This window comes from Lipophrys pholis (genome assembly GCF_963383615.2).
Source record: "Lipophrys pholis genome assembly, chromosome: 7".
NCBI classification, from domain to species: domain Eukaryota; kingdom Metazoa; phylum Chordata; class Actinopteri; order Blenniiformes; family Blenniidae; genus Lipophrys; species Lipophrys pholis.
The window spans coordinates 16,196,186-16,222,010 of record NC_137638.1 but is presented as its reverse complement, the minus strand read 5'-3'; the positions used below and the strand labels follow the sequence as shown (position 1 = coordinate 16,222,010).

General features: G+C 42.5%; 1 protein-coding gene across 2 annotated transcripts; it reads right to left on the bottom strand.

The window, feature by feature from the left end:
• Positions 1–317: 317 nt before the first annotated feature.
• On the bottom strand, positions 318–25,617 carry nipbla (NIPBL cohesin loading factor a). 2 transcript variants are annotated; one of them, XM_080467927.1, is made up of 49 exons: positions 25,234–25,617; positions 23,662–23,734; positions 22,160–22,309; positions 21,727–21,892; positions 20,824–20,924; positions 20,602–20,713; positions 20,226–20,389; positions 19,359–19,507; positions 18,951–19,038; positions 18,457–18,678; positions 18,042–18,284; positions 17,189–17,940; positions 15,182–15,395; positions 14,877–15,053; positions 14,549–14,722; positions 14,155–14,316; positions 13,945–14,048; positions 13,772–13,858; positions 13,355–13,586; positions 12,702–12,853; positions 12,525–12,605; positions 12,225–12,325; positions 11,794–11,923; positions 11,594–11,676; positions 11,083–11,215; positions 10,359–10,502; positions 10,094–10,180; positions 9,529–9,749; positions 9,273–9,375; positions 9,095–9,193; positions 8,801–8,947; positions 7,757–7,891; positions 7,546–7,644; positions 7,397–7,450; positions 7,201–7,309; positions 6,914–7,044; positions 6,626–6,766; positions 6,431–6,524; positions 6,073–6,227; positions 5,716–5,806; positions 5,247–5,420; positions 4,824–5,014; positions 4,625–4,732; positions 3,801–4,001; positions 3,295–3,441; positions 2,803–3,188; positions 2,534–2,708; positions 1,778–1,975; positions 318–1,611 (listed from the first exon to the last, which is right to left on the bottom strand). In XM_080467927.1, exons 3-49 carry the CDS (start codon positions 22,221–22,223, stop codon positions 1,249–1,251), a joined length of 7,644 nt encoding a protein of 2,547 aa, XP_080324053.1. In that variant the 5' UTR covers positions 22,224–22,309; positions 23,662–23,734; positions 25,234–25,617; the 3' UTR covers positions 318–1,248. The 2 variants fall into 2 exon arrangements, with proteins under 2 accessions (XP_080324053.1, XP_080324054.1); XM_080467928.1 differs by having other exon boundaries at positions 17,765–17,940.
• Between the last annotated feature and the right edge of the window lie 208 nt (positions 25,618–25,825).

Sequence of the window (25,825 nt, the reverse complement as noted above, 5' to 3'; positions counted from 1 at the left end):
AAGTCTACATCTTGGACAGAGGCCAGTTGAGCAGGACAGCACCTGGAAAAAGGTGAGCAATTAAGCATTTGGTGCCACAATAAATAAAAAGCAGCAATTAAACGAACTTGTTTTGGACAGACGTGCAAACTACCTACATTTTGTTTATACAAAGCAACATTACGGCAACGTCTCTATGCTTATTTGCAAAAGTAAGAGCGACCATAAGTGCACCCACGGCCCCCGGTGGGAGTCAAAGCATCTGTGAAGGATTTTTCTTTTGACTATGCAGATCCAATAATTGTATTTCCGAAATAAAATGATCAGATTAAGACTTTGAGCAGACAGGTGACAAAGAAGTAGAAAATTTATTGCAGTATTTGTTCCACCAAAAGGGTATAAATCCCTTTTCCTCTTATTACTAGGGTGACCTAATACAACAAAATCTACATTTACAAAATATCCTCCTGCAATAGGCCACATATACTGCATGCGTAGTTCGAAATAGAATAAATTATATTCAGAGGACTCTGCCATTTTACAGCTTGAACAAATAAAAGTGAACAAAAATAAAAATTCTTATTTTTTCATTTTCTTTTTTTCTCTCTCAAATATCTAAAAGCTAAAAGGAAAAAACCATGAGGGTGCTATTAGTATAATAAACTCCAAAAAACACTTTAATAAGAACATCAAAAAGACTAATTTCCAACATTCACTTAAGGTTTTATTCTTTTTTTTACAGCTTTTTTCTTCAGAGATATAAACATTTTAGTTTTTTGTCGTGTTAAACTATGATACAGTGGGAGTAGAAATGAGCGACTAGAATCTGCTGCACAACAGCGAAGGAGCTCCCACAACAATGTTGACAAAACATTTCCCTCCCGGTCTCTGTTCTGATAGCCTTTTAAGGGATAATTTGGGTGAATTATTCCTTTAATGCCTTCAGGATTCTATCCTCTGCACTTGAACACAAACAAAACATGAGAAGTCCCTCTAATATAAGTCTTACGTTTTGTGTCATTTTTGCAAGAATAACTCATGTAAAAGTATGTAGTGTCAAATATTCTTGCCCTCTGGTGTTTTCTTACAAAAATGGAGAGGGGGGAGGGTAGGAATCCAGTGAAGTTTGGCTGTGTCGTCGGAGGTGGCGGGTTGAGGAGGAGCGGGAACAGGGAAGAGGAGGATTTTGATGAAGTAGAAATGGAAACGGGGAACGAAAGAAACAAACAAACAAACAAAAACAAAACAAAAAAAACCACACGGGAGGCATTAGCTAGCCCCTCCTTCCCGCGCTGCATACAATGAGCGTAAAGTCTGTACTACTTTGTTGCTCAGTTTGTGGTTGCTGGTCAAGGCAATCTTCTTGTAAATGATGTCCGACTCCTTAATAGTGTCCACCCAAGGCACCAGTTTGCGACCGTCTCGTTTCTTGGCCTCTGCCCACGGCCCCGAGTAAGAGCCGGCCATCCAGTGGATGCTGTATCCGTTGGAGGTCTTCTGGACGACTCGAGCTATCTGCGGCCGGTCCTTGTATTTGGGACAGCAAAGGGCGATCACATCCATAGCGTCCACCGTCTCGCTCATGCGGCCGGGATCCGAGGAGTCGCCAGCTCGCCTTGACCTCCGAGAGGACTGCAGAAAGACCAGAAGAAGAAAGATGCATTCATTTTTTGGCTCGTTTTAGAAAGTCAATATCGCATTTCTTAAAAAATTATTCCCATCAATTAGCCTCAGTACTGTGAACGTATTACAAAGCTCCGTGACGTTGTGTTGTCCCATTAGAAAGTGAGCGCCTTACCCCTGGAGTCCTTTCGTCGCCTTCGCTATCGTCGTCATCCGTCTCTGGTCCCGCCTGATTGCGCGGACTGGGTCCCAGCAAGGGTCCGGACGCCCCCAGAAGAGCGTTTATGGCTTTATTTCTGATGTTGGCGCTTGCAGATGCTTCTCCCTCCTCATCCTCTTCATCTGGGTCCAGATGTTCCATCAGAACCTTGAACTGTGAGCATTGAAGAAAAGAAAACAAAAAAAAAACCTTAACCCTGCAGCAGTCGGATGAAAAGCAACAATATATTGATGGAACGATAAGAGTGAAATTAGAGCTTCAAGCATTTTAGGCGACATCGGTATGAAGAATTCAGATCATTTCCTGAATTAATAATATACTTCAGTGGGACAGTGTTTCCATACATTAATGGAAAACATTGTTAGAATTACACCGCACCTCAATGTGCTCATGCCATGTTTTAAAAAGAATGTTAAGTATGTGGTGTGATGTGTCTATAAAAGTGCCTCATCCAATCACGTCTTACTGTTCAAGCCTTTTGTTCTTTTCAAATTGTTTACTTGTTAAGTTTGATGATCATTGTGCCGTCTGGTCCTTTGACAAGGAGACCTTTGACTTAGACTAAAGATCTTTCTAGAAAATAAAATATATGTAACGACATTTGAAAAAAACAAATGTAACCCAAAATATAATGCATTATAAAGGGATTGTAACCATTTTAAACAGGCATTTGCAAAAAAAAATAAAAAATCAGATGATTTCAAAACTTACGTCTAGGTACTGTTTGACTATCCGTTTTTTTACATCGTGTGTCAGAGCGGCGTGAGCGATGTTGTTGGAAATGAAGTCGATGGTTTGTCGTGGGTGGAAGAGAACGTTGTTTTTCCTGTTCACCGCCTTGTCGTACACCTTGGCCGACTCGGTCGGAGAGTACTTCTGAATTTTACTGTTGACAAAACATTTGCGTTAGCGAAGTCACGTTTCAGGTTTGAACTGTTCAAATGGTATTGTGTGACGGTTTAAGGATGGCCAGCTCTCACCTGTCTGAGAATCCATATTGGTTCTTCAGGTGCTGCTTGAGCACCAGCAGGAGGAGGATGCCCTGAACAGCGTTGGCAAAGTCCAAGAGACCTGTGGGATTGTCTGGAAGGAGTCTCATCACTTTCTCGGCGTCCTCCACGTCCAAATCCTCCAGGTCGGACTCGGACTCTGAGCTCTCCGGGTTTGCGCGCTTTGACGCCTTTTTGGGCCGCCGTACCACATCTTCACCATCTCTATTTTCATTGTCATCGCTGATGGTGTGGCCTTCACCGTCACTCCTGGGAGAGTTGCAGTTCAACCGTTCCTCTCCGTCCTCCCCGTCCGACGTGTTCTTCCACTCCTTCTTCACCTTCTTCTCCTTGCGCCTCGGTTCCTTTAGCAGGAGCTGAAGTTCAAGGACAGAAAATTGAGAAACCGCTTATTACATTTCTTTCTATTTGAGGAGACGCACAATCTAATGGAACATTTTCAGAAACTAGACGCCGTGTTACCTCTTTAAATGTTTGCAACAGATTGCTGCCAGAGACGGACAGGGTGATGTCTATGTGGTGCATGATGAAGAGAGGCTCCTCCTGGCTCTGGAATGGGAAACAAGCAAGGTTGTCTGCGACAAACAGCAGCATGTTCACCTCCGTCCTCTGCAGAAAGCAAGAAAAGAGGGGAAAAAACAAATTCTCGCGTCAAATGACTGGCACAAACTTCTTTTCCAGTGTTGCAGTGCAAAATCAAAACTGGCCAAGTCATTATAAATCTGCACAATACTTGAATTCTGGATTGAAATCTTTAGAAGTCACCTTATTTTCAGGTTTTTAAAAACTTTTTTTTTTTTTTTTAAAGAAAGCCGCTTTAAATTCTCTACCAGAGCCACATGAAAAATCTCATACCTTTCATTGCATTTTCACACAAGCTGAAATGACTCGCTGTGTTAATGGGAAAATGCTGCCTTAAAAAACACAGCAGGACCAAAGTCTGTAAAGATGGACGCAAGTTATCTTACAGAGCTGTCATCGAAGAGGTTGAGCAGTGAAATGAGGAAAGCCCTCCGGTGCTGCCGGTTCCCTCGGATCATTGTGAAGAGGTGGGAGCAGAGCGCCGAGTGGGTCTCGTCCTGTCTGAAGCCTCTGATGATTGATTTACGAGACGAATTGATGGCTTGTTGCAAACCATATGACATCTTCATCCCGGCGACTGCCTTCATCTGTGATCAGATATGTAGAAAATAAAGAATTACAACTCTCCATTTCAAACTTTTAAAGACTGCTGTTGACAGAGAAAATGCACACCCCAATAACAAGCATGTCTGTAAGACACCAGAAGCTCAGTATATATTGTGATGGAAAAGCTACTGCGTGCATGAATTTGCATTTGTTGTATAAAATGATCACAGTCCTCGATCATGTTCTTTAAGGAGACTATTTATACATAGTCATGATAAAAAATAATCATAATAGGAAGCTGATCATTTTTTAACAGGTTTGAGAAAATAAATAAATAAATAAATAAATGCTGGAATAATAATAATAATAAGCTTCCAGTGGGTTATAAGTTGCATATCAACAATGACATTAACACGTCAGCAGGTGGCAGCAGCTGAAGCGTCATGCTCCTGGAATACTCTCAACGAATCAAAACAAACACATCAAGAGTGAAACTGCTTGTATACGATTTACGAAACGTGTTCTGTGAGGCTTTTGAGATGATTGATTAGAGATCATTCAAAATGTAGCTTTGTATTCAAAGATAACAGATGAAGATGATTGACAATTAAGTAACCCGAGGAGGTCCAATTTTGAAACTAGAAACCTGCGAGCAAATACTCACATGGATGAATCCGGTGTACTTCTTGTCAATCTCCACCAGCTGCTGGTCAGCTTTGTTCCTCATGCTGGGCTCTGGGTCTGTTCCCATTGCAATGAGGTAGGGTACACACTGCACAGGCCGGATGAAAACACATTTTTTTATAGATATATTCCCCTCTTTGGTCATTTTTCGGTATTTACGCACAAAAAGCAGCCGTTACCTGCACAGGGTGGATGAGACCCTGGTTGAGTGTGAGGGCTATGACGTTGAGAGCAAAGTGCCGTACGCTGGATTGGGTGTGGAAGAACGCCTCCAACACTTGTTTCAGATAAAGCTGCATAATGGAGCTGCTCATCCCTGACGAAATGTCTCCCATCTCCTTCAGATCCTCCTGTTTGGACAGTTTCTTCCCTGCAAGGCACAAATTCACAACACATTTATTTTCCACTCCATTAGAATGTGTTCGTCTATTAATCCTACAGAATGGAAAAGCTATTAATGGCAGACCATTTCACATGAAAAACCACCTTTTTAAATTAGGGTAAACTGTAGTTGGTGTCACAAAATCAGCACGTCGTCAGTGGATTTGATACTTAAAAGGAGAATCAAAAAGCTAACACTGCATGAATTCTACTTTTCTTACATTCTCTGTCAGCTTCCTGCATCCGCGTGTCCTCCTCTTGGAGGTACGTCTGGAGGTTTTTGAGGATCTGGATCTTGAGGTTGATGGAAGACGCGTGGTCAGCCAGGATGCCGTTGTACAAGGACTTGACCTCCGGCATAAACATTTGGCTGGGATGCATGATCACAAGGAAACCTGAGAGAAACAGAAGAAAATAAACAAAGACGTGAAAAAGAATCCCCGCCACACTTTCAAAGACAGAATCTTCATCTGCTCGGGTGAAAAAAAAAATAAAAAAATCAGTAAAATGAGTAGCACATCTGGTCCTGGTTGTCGCCAATATTACCGGTGTGCGAACAACTCTAGAACACTAAACTGCCTCTTTACGATGTAAACTCACTGACATTTTGCACATAATGAATCTAACCCCGCTAAAAAGCGTCTTTATTTTTTTTTAACCCCTTACCCTTTTAAAAAGCGTCACTCTTACCTAAGCCGATGATGGCTTTGGTCTTGACCTCCTCGTCTTCATGTTTGGTGAAGTATAGCAGCAGCTCAAGAACTTTCTCCTTGATAACGACCTGCAAACGACACACATGAACACACTGTGAGATGAGTCACGTCCTATTATTCTTTTATAGTGGCAGCAAAACGTTGGCGGGTAATAAGCTTTGAAGATTGACTAATCCTCGTTGTGAGTAAAACTTAATCTGCTGGAATGTTTGTTCTGATAGAGGCCGTTTCGGTCTCATGTCCACAAACACGCAACTTGAATTAAAACTAAAATGAAAATGCCCTCTGGCGTGAGAGGTAAATGTTTTACTTTCGCGCACAACTTTAACCCCACCTTGTTGGTGCCCTTGAACTCTTCCAGGTCAAAGTCGAAATGTCGGGCGAGTGCGCCCACAGTGAAGAGCGATCGCAGCAGGAAAGGCTTGTTTGCTACCAACGTTGTGCTGTTCGGATCTTCCTGGTGCTGAATCTTCAACTTGTTAAGTGCACCTGGGATTAGAAGACAAAACAAAACAAAAACGATTAAAGCGATTACTAAGCAAATCTTTTTTTTAGGATCCTTCCTCCAGCAAAACACTATGTAGACATTCTGAAGTCATACAGCATCATCTTGAAATGTGATTATGGTAGAGAGTTTCTTCCATCCACGCTAAAATGTGCTACCAATGATACCAGAGCTGCGAAAATCTCACCGTAAAATCTGTTGAAGCAGGCCCAAACAAACTTGTAGTTGTGTGTGACTTTGTTGACAACAGCTCCAAGACAGCTTACACAGTGTTGCACCACCTTGACAGAAGAAGGAAAGGTCACTTGGAGCACAAATGGTTTTAACGTTCACATTCTGCAAAGATAGTAAGTAAGTTTCCTATAAAGTCAACGTTGCGCACCGTCATGCCGTATTTGATGATGAGCTTCATGAGGTCTTCTTCAATGGTAGCGAGGAACGTCTCGCTGGGGTGCTCCATTAGAGGCACTACAAGCTCCAAGATCTTCGCCACATTACAGATGACCATGAAATCATTGGCAGTCTGCAGCAGAAATACAAGCTTAAGTAATATTACAACAGAAGTACTGCCATATAAAGCATTTAACAACAACTGATGTTGAACTTCGTATAAATAACGTAAGATGTAATTACACCGATTATTATTTTGATTTTTTTTGGTATTACTCACGTTACACTTTGTGGTCAGGTATGGCTGCATGGTCATGGCGTGTTTGACCATGAGTTGGGCCCTGATCTTGCTGAACAAGTACAAGGTGGTGATACATGCCACTAGCCGTGTGGAGTTAACCCCTTTGTTTTCTACGGAAGAAGAAGTGTAAGTGATCACATAAAGCAATGACTAACATGAGACAACCTCAGTAGTCAGAAAAGTCATATAAACTTGGCAGACAGCTGACTGAAGTAGTAGTCATGCAAATATGCATTTGGCTCGTAGGACATGATAAATGGCCGTACCTGCAAGAGATTCCTCATACTTAAGGATGTGCTCTACCAGATTGTCCACAAGCTGAACACAGGCCTTTTTGGCTGGTTTATATGATGCGTCCTCTTCAGATTTAAGAAGCTATGACAAAGGAAAAAGTGCTCACTGAAAAAGAAATCTTAAAACAAGAACAGTCTCCTCACCTGATGAAGCCACACAAACACTTACATTTTGAAGAAGCTGTTCAAACCAGTCATAGCCGGTGTCTCGACATGCTGCGACCTAAGAACGAAATCACCCAAAAGGATTCATGAAAACTTGATGAAGTCGGTGAAGTTTTCTCCTTCTCTCATATGAGTGCAAACGAGAGAGCTCACCACGTCAGTGATGTTGAGAATCTTTCTGGTCATGGTCTCTTTGTCGTGAGCTGGAGTTGGAGTAAACCACAACTTCTGGAATGTCTCATTCACCAATTTCTGTGAACGACAAAAATCCAGTTTGCATTCATATCTCGGGCAAGTCAGGCAAACTCTCTAATAAAAATAGAAATATAAGGAAAGAAAGACATGAGATGCGGCAAATTGATACCTTGATGCCTTCCTCATCGTTGACCCTGCGGATCATCCTCACACACATCTCAGTGATCTTACTGAAGGTCGGCTGCTCCAGACAAATGTCTCTGAGGATCTTGATCACCCGTTTCCTTACACTGATACCAGTGTCCTGCGGAGGAACAACAATTTAGTTCATAAAGGAAGCAGCGTTTCCCCGCTAATTAGATTTACAAAGAAAACTTCAGTGTGGGCTGCAATAGCATCAGCCTGCCAACAGGTGGCAGCATCAGACCAGAAGAAAAAGTGAACTTCTCATGAACCCTCCTGAACATTTCCATGACAACAGGGACAACAATTCCAAAGTGTTCACCTCCTTGATGCTTAAGTCACACAGCTTTTGTGCTTTGCTGCGTTTTACCACCAATAGCTTGCTTTACTGCAGCACACATCACTGGCATCTATGAAAGCTTTTTGCTCCATACAGCGGCTGCTATTGAACAACTTGATAAACAAAATCTTTACAACTAAACCTCAAATTTTAACAAAGCCATCCACAAATTCACCCGGTAAATGCTTGTTAAAAATATTTTAAGTGTTTAGCAGCAGCACTACTTCCATACTAGTATTTCACTAAATATTGTCAGATAAATATCCAAGTATGCAATTTTAAGATATTGAAATTTGATCAGTTTGGTTTATAAGAGGCTCATGATACATTTCCATTAGAGATATAACATAAGAAGAATATCTGACTTAAATGTGGTTGTGAGGTTCAAGGATAATATCAACAAAACAATGAGACTTTATAATATGTGGTGGAAAAGTCAAAGTATATTCATATCAATGAAGTGCCAAAGGGCTTAAAAGTGTTGTCTTCATTAAAGTGTAATTACAGCATCACAATAGCACCCAGGGTGTGGGCATCCAGATGCGGAGTGGTAATGCCATTTGTGTATGAATCCAACATTGTAGACGGTTGAGAACTTGTCATTTTGAAGGTTGTTTCTCACATGTGGATCAACATGTTTGATGACAACATATAATTCAAAAAAGAAAAGGATGTGGAAGGGCAATTTACCAGTATTCTCTCTATGAGCATGTCATAGTACTGTTCAGTAAGTTGGGGTCTGCTGAGCACAAATCTGCCCAGCAGCTCGACAGCTGCCTCTCTCACACTGGTTGAGTTGTCCATCAAACGACCGTGAACGCCGCGCTGCATGTCGGACTACAGGAACAAGAGAAATTGAGAGCACAGCTCAGGGTGAGAGAGTCTTGATGACAACCCGAGTGAAAACTACACAGACAAACGTTATCAGAGCTATCATATAGCATGACAAATCTGATCTTTCGGGGATTATAAAATAACACGCACCCGTGCAAGTATACTGGGATCCACAGCCACAACCTCGGACAGACATTTCATGGCTTTCGTCCTCACAGCGATGGCACTTTCACCGAGGACTCGTAAGATCTATTAGAAGATGGCAGATGATTAGATGAACTTAAAAGTTAAAGAAACATGGGAGTTTTGCAAAATATGTCAACGTTACCTGTGTTAAATAAATATCAAAGCTCTGAGCGAACGGCCTCATGGAGGCCAAATAACGCACGATCAGACAGGAGTCATCATAGTCCACAGTGTCAGAGTTCATTCTGGAGAAATGAGCAAAGGAGAAAGTTATGGAAACCCGACTGGCAGGGAGACTGACTGACAGGTGGCTGAGAGAACAGACAAAGACAGAAAGGACAGTGCAAACAAGAGGAGAACAAACATGTCTTGTGACTAATGTACAGTGCAATCCTTACTTCAATGTGGCAAAGTGAGCTGGCATGGTCTTGATGATAGTGCGCAGGAACTTCTTGCGCTTTTCAGCTCGCTGCATAATTTCACCAGTCGTTTCAATCTCCTTTGCATGTTGCGGTCCATCTGATGAGTCCTCGTCCTTCGGATTCTGGTTCCGCATGGACTTCTCGGCCTCCGTCGTGGCATCACGGAACCACTGAGCTATGTAAAACTTTCTGGCAAACTACACGACAAGAAGGGTGTCAGGCAATAGGTTACAAGTTATACTGACAAATGCAGTGCTTGTTCATGTAACTTAATATTTTCTTTTGCTTCTAAATGTAGAAATATCATTCAAAACTAAATTACAGATAAAGTTAAACATTGGGAATTTTGTTTTTCAACATATCAGCATCAGCTAATTCACTGAGAAATCATTGGGATGATTAATATTTAATTCTCATCAAACTGGCAGATCGATTTGTTGAGCAGCAAACAGAAATAATTTAGGGCTAAACATTTTTAAAAAGGTTTAACAGTGAGGAAATAGTTAGGAAATGTGTCACAATGAGCCTCATGTAAACTCACCACCAGTGAAGCATCTGTCTCAGCGTTCTCCTCCAAGTAGTCCAGGAGAGCTTTCTGCAGCTGCTGGGTCTCATCACTGCCCGGGGACTTTTTAAAGCAGAAGGAACACAAACATCAGCCCACAGTGAACATAGAAGAATGAATTGAAACTTTGGAGCCAAAACATTACTAAAGTGGAAGACATGCTCTCTACTTGACTTCTTTCCGTAAAATTGCTGCCTTAAAAATAAACTTAAATTCATCAAATGCGATGCTGTCTTTTTACCTGTTGTAGGATACGATCAATCGATCTCTGGTCCATTTTGCTCGTGACTGCATCTTTCCTCAAACGGGCAGCCACAGTGCCCAGGTAGTCCAGAGACGCTACTCTCAAAGCCATCTCTGTCTGCTTATTACTGAACTGGTGCACCTGGTGGAAGCAGGAAAGATCAGGGATTACAGCATGTCAAAGAAATTTGACTTCTGAACATAAATACTTTGTCATTGCATTCGTGTCCTAAACATTTAAATTTCATGACAGAAAACCTGCTGATACCTGTGATCGTACATTAGGAACTATAAAAAAATTTTTTTTTTAATGGCAGCTAGTAAAAAAAAAAAAAAAAAAGATCTATTACCAGGAAGTGATACAGACTGTACTAAATTACACTACAACAGAGCACCTGGACATAGTAGAAATAATGCATGTGATGGAAAAACTGACTCGCATTGTTAAAACTACAAAAAGCTCCATATAAAAACCAAAATATAATGATGAAAATGTAGAAATACCAAAGTTACTGATAGCGCAAATGAATGACTGAAAAAGACAAGAGGACTGTGTGAATGATGAGGGCTCATGCTTTGTTTTGATGTTGGATCGGTTGTATTTATGTGAGTGAACAATAAAAAAGAAAAACAGACTAAAAACCCTGCTGACAGCAGACTGATTAATATATTTGAATTTGGTCCTTGACATTTTAGACAAGGATCCCCGTTTTCATACTCACCAGCAGTCGACCAAGCAGACTGAGCAGCAGCTCAGCAGCCGGCCACTCTGGTTTGTTCACTGTTGAGAGCAGGTCTTGCACAAAGTTTTCGAATAATGGCCGGTAATCTTCCTCTCCCTGCTTGCTGCCACACCTGAAAAAGAAGGGGGGGGAAGAAAAAGAAAGATCAAATTTCCCAGAGCGTCCAAAAAGTCGACCAAAAAAAAAAATGTAAACAGAGAATGCTATTTTTAACACTGAAGAAGCTGGCAGAATAAACCTGCCGAGCCCGGAAAGCAGTGACAACTAGAGGCAGTCACGATTATATTTGTAGCAGCATCAGCATGCACGCTGCCAGAAGTGAGACTAATCCACGATGAAGGTGGCAATGATCCAAAAGCAGCAGCTATAAGGGCCTTTTCCTTGCTCATTGCTCTACACTGCGAGTAAACATACTCCACATTCAAAGTTATGAAATATTATCAAACAAAGCACACTTTGAGAAAGGTACCAAAAATAAAAAGCTCGTTACTTTTTGAGGAAGACCGAGAGGAAATTCTGCGCCGTTCTCATTGCCGTCTCGTAAGAGTTGGTTATCAAAACGTCCTGATCCACCTTGAAGACAGAAAAAGGACATTTCATCAAATTTAACCCACAAATGTGCGCGGACTCCTGAACGTTTCATGCGTGTATGCTTGAGTGGTGGTTTCGTGTGACGTCTCACAGTCTTACCTTAGAGTCGTACTCTTCGAAATTATCCTTGTCGTTGGGGAGGTGGACGACGCACTGGATCAGCTGCAGCACCAGCGCAGTGACCATCTGGATGTACATCGGCTCTCCATCCTGGTCTGAGCTGTTTAGCCTGAGAAACAAGAGATCACAGTGCCACTTAAGTTCCTGTGTGATGGAGTATCAAACAGGCAAAAGTAAGAGTTGGGTGTGGGTTCGGACAAAATACTTTAACATGTCAATGTATTTTTTATCGCCGTTGCTGCATCCTTAAAAGACCAAATGAGCCAACATTTTTTACTCTTTCAGCCCCTTCCTTCAAATGGTCATCGCCTTTTTCTTAATCTAAATATGAATCTGTTCTTACTGACTTTGCTGGTTAAATGAAGGTTAAATTAAATCACTTGCTGTAAAAATAACTGAAGCAAAGTTACCTGAAATTCCTGAGGGAGCGTTTGCTGGTGGGCAGTCTGGCCAAAGAGGTGAAGATCTCCTCCAAGATCAGCTGCCGATGCTTCTCATACCGCGAGAACACCTTGAGACAATAAATAATAGTCTTGAAACTACCTTCATGGTTCAATGGAGACACAACACGGGGGACAGTTTAAAGCCGGAAGGACAGTACTTAACCATCAAAGCTGCACAGAGCAACATTTTAGACCGAGGGACTCGCATCGAAGGCTGCTGGCAGCATCATGAGATAGAAACCGAATTTTCGGTCCAAATGGACTTACCGCTGTAACAAGTTTGATGGCACACAGCTGCAGCTCACTGACATTCTCCACAAAGAATGGAGTGATTCCCATAGACGAAACCTGGAAAGCAAAGGCAGACATGAGCCATCGTCTGATTTGTAATGAGACGTTTGGCGTCACACGGTTGAAACTTTGTCAATGCTTCAGAGTTTTTACCTGGAGGATGGTGGTGTCTGTGAGCAGCTGGATCTCGAGAAGTTCAGAGATGTTGCTGACAATGTCGCACACTTTGTTGTACAACATGACAATGACTCGTTGCTTGTGAGTGGAGCATTTTGCACGCTTTGCCTTGGAGCTCAACATGCCACCTGGAACAAACAAAACAAGAGTTGACCGAAACTTTATTAGGAGATTAATTTGAAATCTGCATCTCAAAATGAGGCACTGATTGGGATGCTTCAGGTTTATATTGGCACATTAATCTGGTTTAAGAAACAATGCGGTATTGATGCATATAGTAAATAGGGGTGAATGGCGGGCAATTTAGAGACAAGGCACATTATTTATATGTTCTATATTACCTGTACTACTTCATGGTGTAGGTTAGATCAGAGGGTAAACATGATGCAATGAAATGTTTTTACATATAGTAACAATAGAAAAATTTGGTCAAACAGAAATAGTTTGAAAAAGTTCTTGAGGGACGCTCAGAAGACGTGGCCTGTATGATTTCTTGAGGTCTGCAGTATTTCTTTCGATTTTTTTCTTCAATCATTTATGATAACCACCTTAATAATAGTGACTTTACACTTTAGCAAAATAAAAACTTGCTCCCCTCCAAAAAAATAAAAGTTTTTTTCTTCTCTTACCTCCATGAGGGTCCACCCTGTACACAGGATCATACTGTGGATAGAGCGTGTTCTGAAGGTGGAACTTGGTATATTGTAACACGCGTTCTATGACGTCCTCGATGTAAACCGCCTTTGGCATGTGGGCTGAGGTCATGATGTTGAGAGCCGTTAGACAGGCGTCTGCAGACTTTGTGACTCTCTCCATGATGAGGTCTCTCCAAAGCTTCTCCTCATCTTCAGCATCAAGGTCCTTAAGAGTAGAGAGGACAAAGACGGTCAATACTTCAAAGCACTTCAATTCATAACAACATCAGAAAAAGTTTTCAGTGTTTCTAGAAGAAAACAAAATGGTAGTTTTTACATAATTGAATCTGCAACAGCGGCAAATGCACCCACATCAGTGATGCACAAAAATAAGAGAGAATTGGCGCTTACGTGATTCATCAGCGTAGAGAGCTTGGACCCGTCTAGAATATTCTTTTCCAGGATGTTCAGGAGCTTCACTAACTTGTCTGATGGGATCTACAACAACAGCGCACCTATTTAGAACTGCACATCAATTCTAACCCAATAAATATTCTTGTATCAAAATTAACATAATACGGTACCCTGCCGGAGATTCCCATGGCCTTAATCTTGGCAGACTCGCTGCCCAGCTCATTCAACTGGTGTTTACCAAGAAGCAATTCCTGAGGTATCTCATCGTCGTCTGCTGCTGGAACACACAAGTCGTCTCAATTAAAAAAGCATTTCAATGTTCCCAACAGCTAATTTCAGAGAGGCGGTTTGACAATTTAAACATCAGCACTGATACTTGCCCATGGTCGTGAAATCCACATCCTCCAGATTCTCTAGTATGTTGTCAATGCTCGTTAAGAAGCGCTTGAATGTGGACGAATCCATCAATTCTTCTTGAGTCAGCTTGGGTTCATATGCTTTCCGTTTCTTCTGCTTCTCTTTCATCTTCATTTTTCTGGCAACTGAGAGGGGGGAGGGGAAGCCGGTTTTGACTTTTGACTTTCTTCCTTTATGCAGACACCAAAAATTTGTTTGCAAGTTCAGACTGTTCGCAAGCACTCTGCCTTGTAGGTTTGACACTGTCACACCAAAAACTAAAATATTGCTTTATGTTTTATTTCATTGAACATGCACGACAACAATAGCATCCATTTTGAGTCCAAGATAAAGACAGACAAATACGTAGATACATACCTTCACTCATGCTGGGAGGCGGCGAATCTTCCTCGGAGGAGTCTCGGTAGCGGCTCCCGGATCCTCGCCGGCTGTCTCGGTTCCCGCTCTTCCGATGTTCCCCAGAGCCCCGTCGTTCCCGATCTTCAATGTCCCAACTTCTGTCTTTGTCTCGTCGCTGCCGCTTTCTTGCAGCTGTAGAAAAGCACATTTCTTTTCATACTGCATACAACAAAAGTCCATCTCAAACAGGTTCTACCTTCATATCAAGCCTGTGGCCTTTTCTATTTAGATGACCAAGTGTGCTAGAAGTGGTAGAGAAGTGACCAGGATTGCGGAAGGCACTTACACTCTCCGTTTGCATCAAAGTCTTCATCAGAGCTGACCTCGGCGTATTTTGGCCGCTCATTTACAGTGCTTCGTTTTCTCTTATTCATCTTCACCCTTTCACACAGAGGCATGGTTGACTCAATCTCTGCCAGCAGCTCTGGAGGCAGTTCTTTTAGGACTGCCGGGTCCATACCGCCTGGAAAAAAACAAAAACAAAATAAACACCACATTTTAGAATTTTTCCAGAAAAGACAAAAACAAAAATCTTTGCATAAAAGCTAAATGGTGCACATCACATGCAGGTGAAAAGAGATTTGTTCTTACTTTTACCAGACTTTCCTGAGGAGATCCTGTTCTTTCCAGTCTTGCTGTGCCGAATGATCCTTTGGATTTGGTCGACAGAAAGCTTTTTCAGAACCACCACAGGTTTGGGTCGCTTCTCAAAATCTTGGACCAGACCAAGCCTCTCCAATTTCACCTTAGGCTGGCCCCAGATTTGAGTTTCAGTTGACCCGCTGCCATCCTTATCACGGTTGATCTGAGTGACGGGGGGGAAAAAAAATGGGATTTTAGGTTAACTTTCTGTGTAATTATATTTTATGATGATTTAACATAAACGTGGTAATTATGAAGAGAAATCAAAAACTTTGTTTACAGAACACCAAGAAAGATAACACGTATACAATGATTGAAGCAGACATGAGTTGAGTGGATCTGATGTTAGTTTGAAGTGTCCAACAGCAAAGATCTAAAGATATATTCCACTGTTTCCCAAACGACACTTTAGGGCTTCGTATGTAGGACCAACGATCAATACTCCAACAGTGCAGTGCCCAGATCACCAATACTTGGGGTGAATAACGATAAATGTGGATCTTTACACATCTCTATGAAGTAGCAACAGTTCACCTGCATTCAGTGAGAATGCTGAAGGTCGTGCGAATGTTAACCACAACCGAACGAGACAATGCATGTACTACCAGTGTTATTCTTTTGTGTGTTATTGATACAGCCTTCAGTAAGTGGATTACTGAAGGCTGTATCAATTACTGACGGAATAAAATAATTTGTTTGTTTGTATGACTTTTAGGACGATTGACTCCAGGTCAAACTTTGGCGGACGTCAAAAATCTCTGATTGCTCTTGTTAAACAATGTGGACGAGTTATCTTCACAAAATTGGAAATGCAGTACAGCGACATAACGAGCTAAGAGCTGCAAGACATAAATCTCCTTTTGGGAAACGGTTGAACAAAAAATCTGATGGACAATAATGATTTTTAACTATCACAACCACAAACTGGCTGCACTGATGAGCCAACAACTGCTGTATGTCTAATTTCTCTTCATACAGCAAGGGAAATAAAAATCAATGTGATCAAAAATAAATCCTAAACACAAATTCACCTCCCATCAATTTTAGCAGACAACAGTCATAACTTGTTATACAATGCCAACACATTGTCACACAGCAGATCTCCACACTTCCAGTAACAGAAAAGCAGGAATGAGGTCTTCATCAAACACACACAATGAAGGAAAACCAGCAGGTCCATCTATTCATTCAGACATTAGACAGCCACAATGTTTCTAACACAACTTCAGCTGAAACCACCAGCAAAACCACCCTTGCAAAAAGACAAGCTTCTTGTTGTTGCAAGGGTTGCCATCAGTCCAAGTATTCCATATTGTGATTGATGATTAACTACCAACATTAGCCTCAACATTCAACACCAAAAAGCTGGCAGTGAATTCTACCTGATCAAAGTTAGGACAAAGTGTTATAATCATCCCTTCTGTAAACGAACCCCTCACAAACGGGCAAAAGTGGCCACTGTATGCAATATGTGTAAGCATGTGATTTGCTATTCCTATGCAAAAAACACAAAGCTAACATGCTGCATGTTGAACGGTGACGTCAAGTGTGCTTCGGGGCACGAGTTGACAATGTGTTGACAGAAAGTGGAAGGTGAAAGTTTGATTTATAAGTCCAGATTTAAGTGCTTTAAGTGATCATTGACCCACATGCCATAGCAGAAAAAGACAGCAGTGGAAGATTTCTTTAAAGTACTTGCATTTGTTTACACACTAACAACTAACAAAATAAAAAAAAAAGAAAGAAAACTTTCCTCCGTTTAACAGATGGTTAGATGTGAATTAATGTGTTAATAGAAATTTCCAACCAAGCCCAGAAATAAACAATGCTTACAAATGGTAAAACAAAAAAAAATAAAGTGAGCAGTGGTGTGATTTGATTTTGTGAGATTGCAGGCAGTGACAACTGAATGATTGATTGGTGGGTAGATGTTTGGCTCGAGTAAGCCCAGATCACCTTAGGGATCTGGAAGTTCTTCAGTGCGCCACTATGCCCTCCAAGGAGCTGAGCAGGAAAAGAATCTGGAAGTTTAGCACCAGAGGCAGACGAGGCTGGTTTGGAACCATCTTGCCTATTGCTGCTCCGACCAGGCTCTCCAGTGGAAGAAGCCCGAAAGCCAGACCTATCTCGATCGCTACGGCAGCGAGAGTCCGGGGACCGCCTGTCTCGGCCGCCAGCCTCGCTCCGATGCCTTCTATCCCTGTCAGAATCGCGGTCCCTGTCTCGTCCGTGATCCCCTCGGTTTGATGACTTTGGCATCTCTCCTCGTCTGTCTGAGGATTTGTCATCATGTCGGTGCTTGGATGACTCCCGACCTTCTCTCCTGCTGTCATGTTTATCGACCCTGTTCTTGATGACTTCTGGCCGTCCATCTGGTTTCAACCTCAACGCGGTGTCGGAACCCTCCACTGCAGCGGGCCCGCTAGCTGGTTCCTCAGGCCAGCGTTGGGCTTCGAGGGCAGGAATAGGGGCAGCCAGACAGGGGTCGAGCTGGCCATCAGCTCGGCCGGCCTGCTGGAGGTCGATGCTCACCATGAGGGGAGGGCGGTTGGCACTGTTCCCAGCTGCAGTGGCTTCTTGTGGGGTCAGTTTGCCAGCATTGCCCCCTCCTGTTGATCCACTGCCTGGGGCACCTGTGGGGCCACCGGGTCCCCCGGCTCCTGGTTCCAGGGGAAAAGAGTCCTGTTTCCTCTTTTTTAGTGGCTTGTCTGAAGAAAAAAAAAAAAAAAAGAAAAGACATCAAATCATTAGATTATTCTGAATCGATTTTTAAATATATCATGATTATATACCGAGATATCCTACACACCTTTGTCTTGCACCTCCTTAGAACACTTTTCACTCGCCGCTTCTCGTTCTATCCTTTCAATTTCAGCAAGGGCATCCAGCTCCGCTTCATCATAAGGAGAACTGGGAGGCTGAAGACCGCTGGCACCACCTGCCTGCTGGGAAATCTGCTGCTGCAGCCTGGCTCCTAGAGTTTTCTGGAGAACAGGTACGTGCTGAAAGCCCAGTTCTGTTTCCATGTTGTCCGAGTTCTGGTCCATGCTCCCTGCAATATGAAGAAGAACCAAAAAAGTTACATGATTGCACTGAAAAATGAAAAAATCCAAGTGCTGCATATCTCTTTTTAGTACAACCAGCCGATCCAATAGCAGTGAACGTGGTTAAGTGCCAGGAAAAAGTGGTCATGAGGACAACACTGAGCTGATTTATAATCTTACCTGCAGGATCAGATTCATCGGACTTGACCCGGGACAACTTGAGGGTGAGTTTAGTTGAGTCCTTGCCTGGAGAGCTAACAATGTCATACATATCCTTCTCCTCTTTCACCGTCGGGGTTTTCTTCCTTTGTTGGAGTTGCTGTTTCTGGTCAGGTCCTCCATCCCTTGGTGAAGGCGCATAGGGAGGAGGCGACTGGAGAATCGGAGGGGGACGAGAACCCGCTGCAAAGAAGGAACACCAGTGAAAGATGATAAAAGCTAAAAGAACGTAAAATCCTGCTAAACAAAGAAGTACCAGGGAAGACTGTGTGAAGAGTTCCAGGTGAAAATAAACAAGCTGCACATTTGAGTTGTATGTAAAAAATCAAATGTTGATACTGTTCCCAAATGTATCCTTAAAAATGTTGAAACAGCTTCTCTCCCTCTTAAAGGACAAAAGGCGAGGGGAGGTCTATGCACTCGTGGTGCCTAGTTTCCTCTCCCAGTGTCCTTACGTTTTGGCGTGCCTTCACTTCCTGCTGGGGAGCAGCCTGAGTGTGGAGACCTCAACGAGAAAGAAGGATTCATGGCAGAGTCGCCCTCCTGGACAAGACACACAGACACACACCAAATGTAAGCCAGCAGGTATGAGCTGTAACACAACTTTCCATTTGGCTCTCCATTTCATTTACACAACTATTGACATGCAAGTAGCAGAGATTTGAAAGATAGATAAAAAATAAATAAATAAATAAATAAAATAAAATAAAAAAATTTTTAATTAAAATTAAAATATAAAAAAACTAAATTAAAACAAAACAAAACAAAAAACAGACCACTGTGGCAATATTATTATCCATGTATTTTTTCTCTCGTTCAAAAGGTAAATAATCCATGTTCTGATGAACTCAATGGCGTCGTACCTCATTGCCCAGTCGGCGTCCGATGTTCAGGTAGTCTTCAGTACCGTGTCTTTCTGAGTGGTGGTTGGGAGCATTGGCCATTTGCCCTGGTACTTTGCCCTCGTGGATATTTCGTATCCCACCGGGCACCATGGGACTGGCTACAGACACTAACAGAAAAAAAAAGGACATTTGAAGCACAGTTAGACAAACTGCAGAGTTTCAAATTTACAAATAAAACTAGAAATCTTGTAAAAACTTCAGAGGTTTCATTAAACCAAAGTGGTACGCATTATAATTTTGACCACTAAAATGAAACAAATGCAATTCTTATAATCCTAAAGAGTCTACACAAAGTGAAAATAAGTATTTTCGGTCAACTGTTTATTACTAGCTCTCGACCTGTTGGAACAGATGGCTGTAAATCATTAAATACTAGAAACTATTTCCTGATTGTACACTTTGCAGATGAGGTAGAAACGTATAATTGAATCCAGGGGAGGCGGTGTTGCAAAAGGAAATTATGATTTCAACCAATTATTGAAATAAAGTGGCTATAATTGTCACAGTTGTCATAAAATTAATCACACTGTCTATTCATCCTAGGAGGACACTGTGTTTTTCTTCTTAAGCAATAAGACTGACTCTGGTGAAAACCCACAAAATACACAGTAAGCCTAACTGCACCAAAAATCAAGCCCGACTAAATGGTCAAATTTTGGACAAATACATAAAGAGGCTTTATACTATTTACTTTAATTGGACATTTTTACAGACCATAAGATGCTTTTCACATTACGACACACTAAAATCAACGATGTGAATAAATGTTTGTGAAATGATGGGGGTTCATAATGGACATGCAAAACACATACGGTCAAGTTTTACCTTGTTGTATCGGTTGGTGTTGGTTATAGCTGGGCGGTTGTTGGTGTGGATACTGCTGTATGTAACCAGTAGCTGGGCTCTGAGGAGTGTAGGGGCTGGGCACTGGACTGTTCTGTTGGCCCATGTACCGGCTACTGGAACCAGGCTGGGGCGGCACAAACCGGCTGGACAAAGTGGACGAGAGGACATGAACCGAGGAGGGGGGGGGGGGGAGAGGAGGATATTAACAAACTGAAGCAAATGAATAATAGGATAAGGCAGTGGAATGTAAACAGGAATATCGTCATCATATGTCTTAATTCCCCAGCTATTGAACTCATACCACTTGTAGAGTTCTGATACATTAGAGTGAGCTCAGTCTTGCTGCCTGACCCACCTTGATGGATTGGGAGAAATTGCAGCTGGCTGGTAGTTTGCAGACTGGGCAGGGCTATGCATGGAATTCTGGGCGATCTTGAATGGTGGTACCATTGGCTGCTGCATGACATCTGAATAAAAACAAAACAAAGCAGATTTTTGTTCAAAAAACATGAACTCATGAAGCTCACTTGTATTACACTTACAACATAATACAGTAATGTGCACAAGGTCTTCATACTTTTCTCCCTGAAGATGCCAGGGTTCCTGGCCAGCATGGTCTGCAGCAACAGTGGTGCATCTCCCTCTGGCTCGTCGCTACCCAGGTTGTCCTTCAGCTCTCTGGAAACACACACAAATGTTTTGTTGTTACAAGACGGTTAAGGAAGATAGGAAAAAAAATCAAGAAGAAAGAATAGAAAATATTGCTCACACATAAATACAAACATGCGCTCCCTTGAAATATGTCAACACAAATCCATTTGAAGCCAAGAGATGAATGTCAACAATAAAGAATAAACTGAATATTGTGTGAAGGCACAAAAGGAAATAAGTAGACTTTTTAGACATGCTTACTTGCTTTAGTCTTTTAAAGATAATGTCAATCAATCATAAATGCATTTTGAGGTCACAGGAATTTTGCACCAAGTTGATGTCTGACATTCACCTGTTCAGCATTCAATACATTGCTCATTACAAACTCACCGAGCACTAAGTACAAAGTGTGAGAGTGCAGTATTGTTCCACACAAGATCAAACAGGTGTTCCTGTCACAATAGATGAAACGGCACAAGCAGTTTTGACCTGGACGAAATGAACCTCTATTGACTCAGTGAAAAGAATGTACTGGAGTTATCACTACTTAAGGTTTTGAAATGTAAAATCTGCAACTGACAATTCTGCTCCCATGAAAGACAAACAATAATCCTACTTTCTGTGTTGAGCATCATATCTCATCTCAGTGCTCCATCTCGACCCATCAACAACAGCATTTCCTCCGCTTCATGATTAGCTTCAAATCAAAGTTTTGAACTGGAAGCTCATGTATTGACTGACCAACCTTTACATGCAAATTGTGTTGCTTCTGACGTTCGTTTAACCACAAACTATTCTGTCACACCGACACGTTTACTTGTATACTTACATGTGCTCTGTGGAGACCTGGTTGAGGCCATGGGCTAACTGGGATGCCAGATTCTCGTCTCGACAACCCAGTAGACAGGTAACTTCCTCTGCAATCCTCCCATTATACAGGAGGCTTTTAGTGGTGGTGGCAGGTAGAGGGGACGGGAGGGGAAGCTGGTTCAGCACTGAGACAAGAGGACACATTTCAGAGGGAGGGACCAAGAAAATCACATGAACTTTTCAAGAAGTGTGCAGAGAGGTGAAGGTAGAAGTTGCAAAAAGAAAGAAAGAAAAAAAAGAATGAAGGAAACGATACAAAAATAATCTAATCACAATTGCAAATTCATATCTACTTAAGCAGAGCATTTCAATTTGGCATTTTACACTGGCAGAAGAGGAGGCGGAACAAACACTGTGAAAATGATTTTGCAAGACAACTGAGTGTCACTCACAGTCTGTGAGGCTAGCGATCCCAGCGAGAGTGGTGATGGGAACATGAGGCATATCCCCATTCATGCTGAAGGTGAGGGTGGGGGAGTGTGTTGATACACAGGTAGATCAGGGGGCCGATGGACGACACCCGTCCTCACATCTCCTGGCACCTGGGAGAGAGAGGAAAACGTAAGCAAGAGAGGGACCAGTGAATACGGCGCGAGGCAGGTTTAGGGACAACCAGATAAAGAGCTGGTGAAGGAGAGAAATAACCGACTTAGAAAATGACACTTATAGACAAACATAAAACAAACTAACAGCCAAAATGCATGCATACCTACACAAGCACAACAAAAGGAAAGATTGATACAGTATGCCTTCCTTCATACTGATTATTTCAGACGATGACAGATCCAGGATACCCGCTGCATCGTCTGCATGCCACGAATAAACCTCTAACAAAATATTCCAAATCAAGATATGAGAGCTTCTTCTTCAGTGTACATCTAATCGTCACATCAATTTGTGCCACACTACAAGTAACAAGGTATTGGATAGCAAGGGAGGAAATGTCAGCAGTCTCTGCAATCAGTTATGTCATTCTGCAAGCACAAGTAGACGGTTGGATGTCTTACTCAAGATAGATAGCACAAAAAGCACAGAGAATTGGGGTCTTAAGGTTACAAAACAAGGTCGCTAGAAGAAAATCCTGTAGTTCAAAAAGCCCTGTGGTTTTATAAAGCTTCTCCTACAGCAACAGTACAATGTTCCCATGTGGGTCTTGTTGCACCTTCTGAAGTTAGTTCAGTCTAAGTATAACTGATGGTTTGTGTGAGTCATTTGAATGTCACGTCAAATTACTCAGCTCTCCCATTATAAACAATGTACACAGATACTAATGCTCGCCATACAAACACAACACAATGCAATCCCTGCATTGTACATGCATTAACACAGAAATGTGAAAAAAGCAGCAGAGAGAGCAACACAGTAAATTTAAAGTTTAGACTAACAAAGTAGTTGTGTCTTCATGTTTTAAAACTTTCTGAAAAACTACACAGCTCTGTGACAATATGCTTGAGACCTGATAGTTCAACTAGAACAGTAAAGACAGTACAATGTCAATATCGCTGTCAATGATGAGTTTCCATCACTTTCAAGTACTTACTACCAATAGTTATTTGAAGTATATCTCATATATGGCTCCTGATGAATTTTAAATGATTTATAGCTTACAAAAGGTCTGCACAAAGTAGGTTTTCATATTAAACTTATTTTAAGTACCTTAAGTTAACATAGAATTCAGATATCAAATAATACTGTGCAACATGGCGAACCGAGACAGAAATGCAGAAATCAATGTTCAGACGACTGAACCCTTACTTGCCCCATTTAGTTCATTCTCTTTTATACCAAAAATACATTAAAATAAGGAACAAATTACATGCATTGTATTCAAAGGCCACCAGCAAGCAATACTGTCAACACAAACAAGAGGGATGTGAATTACTGAAGAAAATACCTTTCCGAAGAACTCTGTGCAGTCGCTGGTGGACTCACTGACATTTCAGAGAAAAAAATTCTACCCCTTCAATCTGTTGAAAGAGAACACAGCTCTGCTTCAGACTCTTTTGGACTGAAGGTGCACACGCAGATCACCAAAAACAGTAATGAAGTAGCAGAGACAACAGGAAAACATACAGCAAGACTTGCATTGCCTATTCACATGCATGCCCCGAGCTTTCACTGCAAAAAAAAAAGTTTGCATATGTAATCCAAGTTCAATGACTTCTAAGAACAACTTTTAGATATCACAGAAGCCAAGTTGAAGCCGCCCCCACTCCACCCCCCAACCCCCCGTTTGACACATCCGTCAAAGAGATGGAGAACTGACGTCTACAGTAAACATGACATTAGCGAGCTGTAGCGTTAACATGCACGGTGTGGTTTCCCTCAGTAGGCAGGGGCTTGGCTGACAGCTGTGAGACTGACAGGCAGGAGGCAGCACAAAGGAACAGATGCACTCTGATGGTGGCGGCAGGAGCGGGGGGCTGCATCCTCCAGAAGCCAACAGCAACCCGCTCTGCTCACTGGCCGAATCGCGGAGCGCGATCAAAACTGTTTGTGTCGGCGCTCCGGAGCGATCTGAGCTAAAAACATTAACCTGAATGCTAAAGTCAGACTCCAAAAGAAACTCCCGCTCGGTCCGTAGTGGGTGCGCACATTTCAAAACATAATCGCGGCTACAAAAAAAACAACACACAACAACAACAACAAAACAACACACACACACAAAAAACGCCGTTTGTCATGCCGATGTTTCTACTAAACTCAACGCGCAGCGTAAAACCTCAAATGACACAAACACAGTGGGAGCGAAACAGCCAGCTAACATCCACAAGCAATTAGCATCCATTCCAATGTTTATCTTGGCACTGTTGCGTACAAAACCATAAACATCACGTTTCCCTGCAAAGAAGTTAGCTGTCTGCTTCTGTCGGGTTCAACAAAAAGCTGTTGCCTCCACTTACGACCGCAGCTCCGATCGGCACCGTTCGCTGCTTTACACTCGCCAACAATAGTCGTGTTTTAATGGCTAACTTGGCGATGCTAACTGGCTGTAACTGTTGTTGGTGAGCCTTTAACGTCGCTCTTCGCTCAAATGAAGGCAAAGCAAACGCGAGAGTACGAGGAAGCGACAGAGAGGAGTTAAAAGGATGTTAGCCGAATTACGCGGAGCTCGAGAAAAACAAAACAAAACAAAAAACCAAAAAAACCCACCAAAAAAAAAGAAGCGTAGAGTTCGTGAGTAGATACGGAGGCAGCGGCACGTATTGTAATCCCGTGGCAGTGGCCCAATCCTCGGGCTCAACAAATGACATCCAGTCCGAGGCCGTGCGCCTCGGCGGAGCAAAAACACACCTAGCTAGCTCGGCGGGCTAGTTCGCTAGCTTCCGTTACCTCCCGGTCAACGATTAACGACGCCGTAGGTGGTCCTGCAAAGGGGAACGCTCGTTCGCGTCATTGGCAATAAATTGCAAATTTTAAAAAAAAGTTGGGTCAAAAATAAAGGCGGACGCGCGATTGTATTTACCTTCGGATGTTGCGTTCAAAGGGAGGGGAATGTTTTAGCCTGGTTTTGGGTCCGTGTCCGTATCTCTAGCTCCCCCTTTCTTCTCGTTCGCAGCTCCTCCAGAAGGAACTCGATTGGCTCGCCAGCTAGCCGCCGAGCTAGCCTGCTAGCTATCAACAATAATCCGGGTCGGACCGATTCGCTCTTCTTCCGTCACCCGAGAGAGAACGTCTCAGCGCACATTCATGGGGAAACATTCGTTCTTCGGAGTTTCAGTCGGACTGCGCCGACGTGAACAGGGAGCGCAGCCAATTTCGACAGTAAACGAGAAATATGACGATTGTTGCGATCATCAAGAGGCTCTCCTCTCGTAGAACAAAATGCCGACCGGAAGTTCTGCCGTCTGACTGACCAAAGATCTCAGGAGTGACTCCCTCCATCGGCGCCAAACAAAATGCCACGCGACGTTCCGCGCGGGGGCCGCCAGGGGGCGCTGCAGGACAGCGTTAATTCTGCACAACAACGCCAACAGTCTGCTTTATTCTGCACGACAACAAACACTCTGCTTTAATATGTACAACTTGAACAGTTTGCTTTTATTATCTTAGGTCTT

Coding starts and splice junctions, on each gene's coding strand:
- nipbla (XM_080467927.1), bottom strand. CDS start 22,223: ATGAATGGGGATATGCCTCATGTTCCCATCACCACTCTCGCTGGGATC. Junction 18,679..18,950: donor AAGTGAAGGCACGCCAAAAC/GTAAGGACACTG, acceptor CCTTCTTTGCAG/CGGGTTCTCGTCCCCCTCCG. Junction 14,049..14,154: donor TGTGGATTTCACGACCATGG/GCAAGTATCAGT, acceptor GTGTTCCAGCAG/CAGACGACGATGAGATACCT.